Genomic DNA, 11,093 nt, shown 5'->3' with positions numbered 1-11,093 from the left:
ATATGTAAGTAAGTAAATAAATTTTATAAAAAGCAATAATCACGCAATGAATAATATAAAATTTGTCACATTACTTTTTTGATGAACTGTCATTAAAAAAACTGAATTAATCTATGAATCTGATATTAAAAGGAAAATGAAGCCTTTTTTATTTATAAAGATTTTGTAATAAATTAATATCTAAGGGAAGAAACTGATGGACTCAATTCTTGCTTTTTATTATAAAATTGAGTTTAGTAGTAGTGACAAAAATATTGAATTCTCGAAGTGGCTGTTTTTAATGAAAGTGACCAACTTGAAAGTGATAGTTTATTTGTATACAGAAAAAATGAACACATTATTTTCAAAAATATTAATAAATTATATATTAAGTAACTTTGTTACTCGTTTTTTCATTTTGTAGAAAACTTAAACTAACTTTTATTATATTAACATTTACTACTCTAACAACATAACAATTTGTTAATTAGTATCACACGAAAATTAACTGTAAGGCATCATATTAATTTGAAGGCTCTTATGTGACTTAAAAAAATGCAGTACATACAGTGCAAAATGACATAAAGGAAATACTATTTTAACTTTTTTTCTCAGTAAGTCTCTGTATTAAATTCTCTTTGTTTTTTTGAAATCATTATTGATTGATATGAATAATCTTCATAGTCGATTGACCACATCAAAATCATGTATGATGATAATATAGAAGCTAGTAATAATCTGTCAATACTAAAAAATAAAAAATTAATAACTGTCGAATAAAAAAGAAAAATGCTGTTGAATTTAATGTATACCTCATAAGGGGATAAATCCACAAAATAATAAGAAAGCCAGTCAAGCTTGGGTGCCTCATGTGTAAGAAGAATCTCTGAAGTTCTCGAGATTTTATTGTCATGGGACGTGGTCTACCAGACAGCTTATAATATACTTGCTTTAGGCCAGCCAATTCAGAAATATCCATCATAACACAACCAGCATAAACTATACACCAGCCAATAACCTGACAGGCACTGATTGTAAACCATAAGTAATTACTTTGCGAAGTACTAAAATTCCAAACAGATATCCATGGTATTGACTGCCATTGTTTCACCAATAAATGTAGGACTGCTGCACTACTGGCATTGTATATGCTACGTTCAATGTCTTCCATATTCAAATTAAAGTAAATATCTTTAACAACATCCATAGCCATCACAGAATGTTGAATAATAAACACACTGAGTAGAGTTATATTTATAATCAAAATCCATAATGTTTTTAGTACTAGATTCTCTTCTGCAATGAATAATATATATGTTTGAATATTACCATTACATAAAAAATTAATTTTCTGATAAATACAAACCAAGTTCTAATTCATCACTTTCTTTATATTCAACAGGTTTTGACAAAAAATAAGTTAATTTGCATAAAACATAAAAGGTGTATAAAAAGCTACTGGTACAAACAGCAATCCTGAATATTTTGGAGATCATCTTCAAAAGAAAACGTTACAGAAAAACAAAAAACAAATACTAGGTGTAAAGTAATTTACAACAATTTCAATATTGCTTTTTACTCATTGTATCTATAGACTTCAAAAAGATCCGGCACCAAGTGACAGTTGTTGACGAAATTAATACACTAATTCAGGTTATGTCTTTATTAACACTCGAACGCTGGTTAAATTCTTGTATTTGTTTACATTTTGGCCGATGACGCCGTGACAAGTCTCGTAGTCTATAGATTTCTTTCTTTTCTACATTAAAATGTAGCATAGAAAATTGGAGTCATTGGCAGGCAAAATGGAACACTTACAGCGAATGGTGAAAAATATTGGTGAACTTGAGATATTTTTACGTGAATAATCAAATTTATAAGTACAGTCGCTAATAATTATTAGTTATCCAAATCAAATTATTAGTTATAAATTCATATGAATTGAACATCTGTAAGTGTTGGTGTTATAAAATTGAAAATTACTGTTACTGTTGCAACTTAAAGTCGGAATTCAAAAAAAGCGCTGAAAAAGGTAAAGATGTCGCTATACTCGGCTGTCCTCCCCTCCGTTTGACATTAACTCCCCTCCAACTGTACGAGTGCGATCACGAGCGCCGCCGCCGCGTCGAACGAAATTCCGAATCCGGAAGAGCGTCGACGAGTACGTCGAGGAGGTTTCTTGCGAGTTGTGTTGGGCTCAACGGCGGTTAAGAAAACGAAGGCCGGCGTATAGCCTCAGTGGCCTCATTCTATCTGTCGTCCGTCGCAGCACGTTACGCGATGACGCGTCTTTAAATATAACAATCTCTCACTGGAAGATACTACAACAACGTGTGTATATATATCGCGTACGTATACGACAACTGTATATCAAAGGAGACGCACGGGAGAAGTCACAAGAGGGACTAACCAAAGAAACAAAAAACAGGAAGAAAATGAACGAGACGACGCCGAGTAGTAACGTGGAGACCGAGTACCTTGAGATCAACTCCAAGAACGCTTGGATGGTGCTGTTTCAGGTATGGCTTTGACGCTTACACGGCAGAGGGGAGAGCAAAAAAGAATTTTCGTTTGTGTGTGTATCTGTGTGTGGGTGCCCGATGAGGCGGAAATGGCTTTTCACCGATTAGGCGTGGGTGGATTGTTTTGAAGCAAGCTCTGACTGTGCGTGTCTGGTAATGATTAATTTAATTAGAGTGACATGAGGAAATGTGTTTTTTGTGTATGAACTTGAAGTTTTTTGCAGAATATGAATACCTAATTAACACTTGTTTAGTTATGTTGCTTTAAAGTTTTCTGTATCTTACTTGTTTCTTTACATTGAGTAAAAAAAGATCTAAGTTTCAATCCAATAAGCCTGAGATATAATGCAATTTGCTCAAAGCAAATCAACTTTGTGTCTTCTCTGGTTACTAAAATACCTTAACAGGTTGCTAAGCCCTTCTGGGTAGAGTCAAGAGTCAATGACCTATGATAAATGACTTATTTATAAAAATATCACATATTTCTTAAACTTGTAGCATGTTAGTCATCCTGTAATTTGCAGTAAAAAAGACCACTGTTCCGGTCTTGCAAATTTCATTATGCTATTCTTCCCTTTTTATAGCTCAGTTCTTTACTTTTTTGTGTCCTTGCTACAAGACTTACTTGTGAGTCATATTCAGGAGGTATTTGTGTTTTGGAGTGCAAGGCTTTCAGTTGTATTTCTTAGTAAATACAGCTCACTCTCTCTCTCTCTCTCTTTCTCTCTCTCTCTCTCTCTCTCCCTCTCCCTCTCTCTCTCTCTCTCTCTCTCTCTCTCTTTCTTTTGCATATTGTGATAATCAGTAATCATTATATAAGGATCTCATTTTTCATGACACATATAATCTCTTTGTTTCTTCTTTACTTTACCTTTAACTATGGCTGCCTTCTTGGGATGTAATAAAAATGAATTTTCTGATAAGTGATCAAACCCATGAGTAATTGTATTTATAAGCATTTCTCAGAACTAATTTATAATGTGTGATTGATTAAAAATAGTTTCTCTTAGAATATAAATATAATCATCCTGTATTTAGAGAATCTGTATCACTTTGAGGAATTCAAGGGAAACAAACCAAGGATATTGACTCACAACAAATTTGTTTATGCAATAGCTTTTATGAAAGTGCTATTTTTTGTCATCAATTACCATTAGTACTTTATGATGGTAGAGTTCATAGAACAATTGGAAAGAATTTTAAAAATTTCAAATTTTAAATTGCTTACAAAAGATAGCCCATCCATTCGTCTTATCTTTGATCTAATTATATATTTATTATTTTAAAGTTCATCCGTAACGAGTGCAGTAATTATGACTTTACATGTAATGAAAGCAAGAAGCCAGAGAATAGAAGTCTTAATAGATATAGAGATGTTATGCCATATGACCACACACGGATTGTTCTTAAAAAGGGTCAGACCGACTACATCAATGCCAATCTTTTACAGGTAATTTATTTTTTATTAAAACAAAATAAGTGAAGTATTGTGTTGTGACTTATTTACTTCATATTTTGTGAAAAACAAGTTTTTTTATTTTATCGCCTACTTACAAACTTATTGTAATAATAATAGATCATATGCAATTCTCTGTTAAAGTTTAAATATAATACAAATCAGTTGAAAAATTTTTTGAATTATCGTTGAAAATTCTTTCCAAAGATGGACAAAGCAAACAGACAATATATTCTAACACAAGGACCACTGCCAAATACAGCTGGTCACTTTTGGCTGATGGTGTGGGAACAAAATAGCAAAGCAATTATAATGCTAAACAAAGTAATTGAAAAGCATCTGACAAAATGTCATCAATACTGGCCCCTTGCAGAGTCATCGGATCACGTGATGAAATTCCCTGATCTAGATCTCGAAGTGGAATATATTACTAAAATCAACAAATCAGATTACACAACTACAACACTCAGGTAACAGCAATTTCATAAATTCGTTAAAAAATCATTTAACGTAATAAATGCGCAACCCTCGGCGATCCCATCTGGTCGACGGCCAAAAAGCTCTCACTTCTTTCATCACAACTATTTAGAGCTCATTAAAATCAATCGTTCAACCGTTTAAAATCATATTTATAATAGTCGGCTTCTCTTTAATTAGACTGAAGAACACTGAGACCAACGAGAGCAGGGACATACTACACTTCAACTACACCACGTGGCCGGACTTTGGTGTGCCCAAAAGTCCCACCGCATTTCTCAGATTTTTGGCAGATGTTCGAGAATCAGGAGTTCTGGATAAAAACGTTGGTCCATCTATTGTACACTGTTCTGCTGGAATTGGACGCTCTGGAACTTTTTGTTTGGTGGATACTTGTCTGGTATTGGTAAGTTTTGAAAAATTATTTTAATATTATTCGTCGTCTTCTTTTAATGATTTTAAATATGTAATTTGATTATTTTAGATCGAAGAAAATGGTTTGAATTCTGTTAATGTAAGAGATATTTTACTAGAAATGCGGAAGTCACGAATGGGTTTGATTCAAATGCCCGATCAGTTGCGGTTCTCTTATGCAGCTATAATAGAAGGGGCTAAACATTTACCGTTGAGTACTTTGGTGAGTAACGTCACGATGCTTTTTACCATAATAAATGGCTTACTGTTTAAGTTATAGCATAACATTATTAATTGTAAAATTATACACTAATTTTGGTTTATAACCAGACTGACTCAAAAAAACTAATATGCGTGTTTGTTTTGCAGACTCTTGGTAACAATGATGTTATTACTAACAACCATTGCGAGAATGCAAATAATATTAGCAATTCGTCAATCGATGAAGATGACGAACCACCCCCTCTGCCACCTCCGAGGGGCGAATCTTTAACTCGTAGTTGTATGATAACAGAGACGGCACTTAAGATTGAAAACAATGGTAATTGTTTCAGTTTATTTTAATTATGTGTTATCTTCTTATCTTTCGCGTCAATTAGGCAAACGTTCGAAACAATCGGAGCGTAATTAATAATAAATGCGAACGTTTCACTCGATAGTTACGAACATATCCGTTAATTATAGCAAATACTGTAAGCAATCTACCTAACAAACCATTGCCGTGTGAACCACCAGGTGGTGTAAATTCAAATAACATTGGGAACCACGTCAATGACATTTCTGGCTCAAATGCCTCAAGCGATGGCGACGAAAATTCATTTCAACCCAATAGTCCACCGTCCAGTCCGGAGTCGTAAGTATTACTTTTACAACAAACAAGCTCATTCAGATTTAATTATTGTAAAGTTCAAAAAATGAAGTGGATCGTTGGATTTCATGATTCAAATTTCGAACTTTAGGAAGAACGAATTGCGCCGAAGACGGCTGGAGAAGAAGGAACGAATGGAAGCGCAAGTGCGTGATATGAAACGCCGGCAGAAGGAATCGGAAGACTGGCAGAAGTTCAAGAGGTCAATATTTTCGCCTCTGTCACTAGGTCTAGTTGCCGCCATTGTCGGTGGGATCTGCGGCTATCTTTATTTCCGCGATTAGGCTCTTATCAATCGATGATCTAAACTAAATAATTTAATTCGCAATAAACAATATACAACCAGTTTTCAAAAAAACAATCTACCGTCGAAACATACTCGCAAATTGTATGCGAATCAGAAAAAAAAACAAAATAATAGGCGACGCGCTAAACAAAGAGTTTATTAATTATTATACGCAGGAACCTCGAGATCACGGTGGTGCATAATTAAAATTTGATCTCGCTTTATAGGTTCTACAAAGAGAATTTAAATCAATATCTCAGAGTGGGCAAAAAAAAGCAAAATATTTTTTTACCTAAAGGCGAACGTGAGAAAAAAGGAAACACGAGATGATCCGGATAAAATTATGTCGTTTCTTTCATATTTTCGAATTACCAAAGTTAATGATACTGTTTTCGGTCTGTCTTTCAAAGTAATACCGTCGTCCGAAAGTATGTATAAAATGTTTGTGCATGTGCGAAAATGAAAAAAAAAGAAAAAATACCAAAAAAGCAGTACATTGATTAAAGTATCTAGCTCGTACGTTTTTTTTGAAATTGATCATCATCTTGAAATAATAGAGCATGCGTAATCGGAACAAAACAAATTTATTGCATAAATAATGTGCAAGAAACGCGAATCGTTGACCGACATCGCGAGCGTAAGGCTTTTTTTATCCGTGTGGTGTTTCGTAAGATAGGACTCGCATTTTTTTTTCTCAAAAAATAACGAGAAATTTTTAGTCATGAGATTGGTCGGTCTTTGTATTATAAATGAATTGCCATTATTTAGTTATCGATAATTGTAATTTGATCGACTTGCATACTAAATAGCGTTTTTGTCAACTGTGATGCATATTATACACAAACTGAGTTGTTTCATTACATACTTCATATTTCACTATGACATAAACATATTTTATTTATAATCGTTACTTGATATTTTGCTTTGAATATTTTGTGCTAGATTACGTTGTTCTTATTATGATTTTTTGCTTTTTTAATAATAATAAAGTAACGTTACAGATATAGAAAGTGCACTAGTTAACACTCAGTTTTATTGGCGTATCTTAACGTAATTTTATCTGAGTTAAATCAATTTGAATTTTATATACTTGATTTTTCTGACATTTTCACCAGAAAGTTATTGAATGTTAATATTAAGGTTCCAAATATACTTAGTGGTTTAAGTATTTAAATGTTAAGCTGTATTGATAGGTATAATGACATTATTTGATGAAATTACAATGATCGAAAGTAATGGCAAATTTTCGAATAAATAAATTGTTTCAATGGCCAACTCTAGTAATTCGTCGTTCAAAGCAAAACGTGATATTTTAAATGCTATAATCGGTCAAACGAAAAATATTGGAATGAATTAATGATTTTTTTGTAATCGAGAGGTAATCTGTATTTGTTCAAATTAAAATCGTTTGAAACAAAAGAATATTTCGGAATATACGATCGATTGAGATGACTGAAAGACTGAGTACGGATATAACAATTTCTATTCTATATAAATAAATGAAATAAATGAATAAAACGTGTAGTGAATCATTCACACACACAAACACACACACACACACACACGTATGTATGTATGTATGTGTATGTGTGTGTATATATATCTACGTAGCAGAGTAACCTCATAATTCCTAAGTAAACAACTTTCGCATGTGTAACCGTAGAAAGAGAAGTATGTTATGTTGAATCGAGTGGCGAGAAAATTAGTGCCGGCTACTATTGAGATACATTGAAATCCAAATATTAATCAATTCGACAATTTAAAACGGACAATTTATTTAAGTCTGAATTATTGAAAAGTTCAACAATTTGTACAAACTATTCGAACAATTGTATGAACTATTGTTGAAAATATTCGATAAATAAACAGCAATATTTATTTCTTTTAAAAAAGCAGTTTAATTGCGCCTCGTTATTTTTTTTTTTTCAATAATTCAGTGGTAGACGATAATAGATAATAACAAATAATACGTGAAGACACGGTGCTACTTCAAAGTTCCAAGAAAAACATTAAAAAAAAACGTAATTACAGCAAAAATGAAAAATGTACAAGAGCGTATGGTTTACGTGTTGTGTAATAAAAGCAAAACAGTGTGACCGAGTGCCTGAAGAATTATATTTAAAGGTCATTCACAGATAATCTACGGTTTTCAATGCACACAACTTTCAAATATATACCTGAACCACTTTGATAAGGAGTGAAAAAATAATGATACCGAAACATAGCCAAGTGCCTACTCGTACAACAGAAGAAACAAAAAAATAAATAAAGATAAACTATGTGACTCAGTGACTTAGCGCATGACTTTACTGGTATAAAAGTTCAGTTATAATTCCAAATTCTTAACGTTTCGGCAGATATTTTTTGAATTATTTTTTATACAATGCAAATTTATCGATTAGTGTGATGAGGATGATTACTCTTGAGTGTTCAGTATCATGGTGATAATTTCAATCTGTGGCAAACGAAAAAAAAAACCATTTTTTTCGTGTAATAACTCAGCAGTACACGAATAGAATTCAGGAAATGGCAAAACATTACGTCGGACAAAAAAAATATAAATCTCAATAAAATTTCTAAATATTTCAAGACATTATTTTGCAAGGTTCTTTACAAAAGTATATACATGTAGCAGAATGAACCTTCGTAAAGGAAGGACAAAACACAAATATAGAGATATCTATTTCTCGCTACTCAATCTTTCGTAGTTACTGTATTTATATATAAGCGGTGTAACGTTGTAAGAGACTATACGATTGCTATTTTCAATGTAAAACAGCGTAACGCTGATAGAATGTATATGTTTATAGGATTATAAAAATGAACTTTAAAGATTAAAGGAACGTTTAGGAAGAGATGCGATAGAAATTGTTCAGGAATGATTGGCTGGCGATGAAATCAAACATTATTTTCTTGATATTACATGCAATCGAACAAACAAAAAACATGTTGCTGTACTGAATAATTTGTCGGGCGTATCTCGTCCTAATGTGGCAAGTTAATTAAGCAATAGGAGATACGTATGTATGTCTATTTCGAGTACGAGACGTAAATTAGAATTTATATATGTGTAAGAAGTCCTGCAAAATCGTCAAGACCTATCTAATATACTTCGTCGTCATTTCGAAAATACCATTGATTTTATCTTTACTCGTTTTTTATGATAGTTCATTATTCAATGGTAGCAAATAAATTATTCCAAATACTGCATACACATGTGACATGATCAAAGTTTTGCGACTCATATTATCTGATTTTTATTAACAAACAGTGATGTTTAGTGATGAATAATACAGAAATATTGATAACTAATGACGACATATTTGAAGATTTCTAATAACTGCTTTTTATAATTTCATAATTCGTACCGTTTTTATAAGTTATTTTGCTCTCAGCCATCTTATGTTTTAAGTTCTCTAACAAGTATTTTATTAATTTATTTTGCGAGAGTTTACTATCAGTTTTTGTAGTCTTATAAAATATATTCAGCCGCAAATATTTCTTGAATTTTTCTTTTAATTTCGCGAAGCAGAGCCCCACCGACATCGCGAGTATCTTATTTTTTAATGAGTCACGCTGTGGAAGTTTTTTTCGCAGTGGCTGAGATTTAAGATAAAACAACAAGTGAGTGTTCAACTTTGCAATTGATTTCTTTCAGATCGAAAAGCGAAACCAGCAAGCAGGACGAAAATACACAAGAAGACAGAGAGTCGCCCAGTTAGTGAGAATCAATCTAACGCCAATGTCGAGAAAATTTTGCGGCTCCTCATCAACTTCTTTCTCGAAATAATCAACTTATTTTTAATTTGCGTCGAGATTTACTCAATCTCACTCGGAGATGGAGGCAATCGCGTAGATAAATTTTCTTCTTTTTATTATTGTGGAAACATTCTCAATTAATTTTGCTTTCTCCAGAGCAATGGAAAAATGTTTAATAATATCGTCGCATACTCAATAGTTAGCTATTTAGAGCTAAATAGTACCTGGAAATTAGTTGTTTTTTTTTCTCGATGACGCGTTTGACATATACGTCGAAGTTGTATGCGTACAATGGTGTTTGGTATTTTGTACATAAATTTTACTGATGGATTTGTAAAGAAATTAATATTCAGTTTGCTTGAATTTGTTATGCGTGATTTGTAAACGAATGTTTCCTAGATGCTCGCGTGTAACTAATCAATTTACAAGGGCGAATAATAATATTTTTGTTAGAATAAACTACTAAATATTTTGTAGATAAAGTATTCTATAAACAAGACAGTGTTTTCTTTTATTTTCTTTAAAAATTATTGTGTAAAAGTTAGCATAAGGTACAATTTACACGTAATGGTTGATTAATGAAAATAAACGTTTCTTTGCGTCACCATTTCAGAATTACTATAACTATCACGAGCGCATTGTTATTGTTTTAACGGATATAAATTTAATTAGCTATTTAACTGATCAAATGGCAGTTTCAATTAAAAATGTTGAAAATAGTTTATTTATCCTACCTTCATGCTTATTACTGGATTACAAACATTTGATCGTCAACTGCTAAACTATTAAACAATATGAAAAAATAAAAAGAACAAATCCTTTTAAACTTTGGTAAGTATGAAATTTTTAATAAAGAGAAAAGTAGTTGAATGTTTTGAAGAAATGCCTTAAAGCTTATTATTTTAAGCTTTTCCTTGAAATTGAAATTAATATTATTCGATATTTATTTATTAAATTTAACTCCGATCTAAATCAAGATAGTAATTAATAAAAATTTAATGTTTGAATCAGTTAATGGACCAATGAATCAAAAGAGTGCCACAGTACTGTAACATGATTCTCGTAAAAGTTTTCTTGAAAAAAAATAGTAACACGACGAACGTAAATTCTAAGAATTTTCATTATCACAATGAAAGAAAATTTAAAAAAGCACTCAAACGCGGCGCGTGATAATCGACGCAATCTCGCATATATCGAAAGGTCTCTTCGTGTCTCTCGCAACTTCGCCGGATGACGAAAATTGGCGTGATGTCGTATGTGTAGTTCAGTGCCCACGAGAGTGCGCCAGAGTTTGTTGCAAGATGGCGGGTGAGTGTGTGCCTCCGGACGGCT

The 11,093-nt window shown here is 32.3% G+C and overlaps 2 protein-coding genes across 2 annotated transcripts; one reads left to right on the top strand and one right to left on the bottom strand.

The window, feature by feature from the left end:
• Positions 1-296: 296 nt before the first annotated feature.
• Positions 297-1,646, bottom strand: LOC131674501 (nurim homolog). Its single transcript, XM_058953221.1, has 3 exons — positions 1,346-1,646; positions 792-1,275; positions 297-726 (listed from the first exon to the last, which is right to left on the bottom strand). Exons 1-3 carry the CDS (start codon positions 1,473-1,475, stop codon positions 591-593), a joined length of 750 nt encoding a protein of 249 aa, XP_058809204.1. The 5' UTR covers positions 1,476-1,646; the 3' UTR covers positions 297-590.
• Positions 1,647-2,128: 482 nt separating this feature from the next.
• LOC131674500 (tyrosine-protein phosphatase non-receptor type 2) lies at positions 2,129-7,520 on the top strand. Its single transcript, XM_058953220.1, has 8 exons — positions 2,129-2,498; positions 3,790-3,951; positions 4,165-4,427; positions 4,615-4,840; positions 4,919-5,071; positions 5,218-5,389; positions 5,533-5,701; positions 5,808-7,520. The coding sequence occupies exons 1-8, from the start codon at positions 2,415-2,417 to the stop codon at positions 5,998-6,000; spliced, it is 1,422 nt and encodes a 473-aa protein (XP_058809203.1). The 5' UTR covers positions 2,129-2,414; the 3' UTR covers positions 6,001-7,520.
• The last annotated feature ends 3,573 nt before the right edge of the window (positions 7,521-11,093 follow it).

This window comes from Phymastichus coffea, unplaced genomic scaffold (genome assembly GCF_024137745.1).
Source record: "Phymastichus coffea isolate CEN01 unplaced genomic scaffold, Cenicafe_Pcof_1.1 PCOF00249, whole genome shotgun sequence".
Classification (NCBI taxonomy): Eukaryota; Metazoa; Arthropoda; class Insecta; order Hymenoptera; family Eulophidae; genus Phymastichus; species Phymastichus coffea.
Note: the sequence above shows the minus strand (reverse complement) of the source record. Positions and strands in the feature narration are given on the sequence as shown.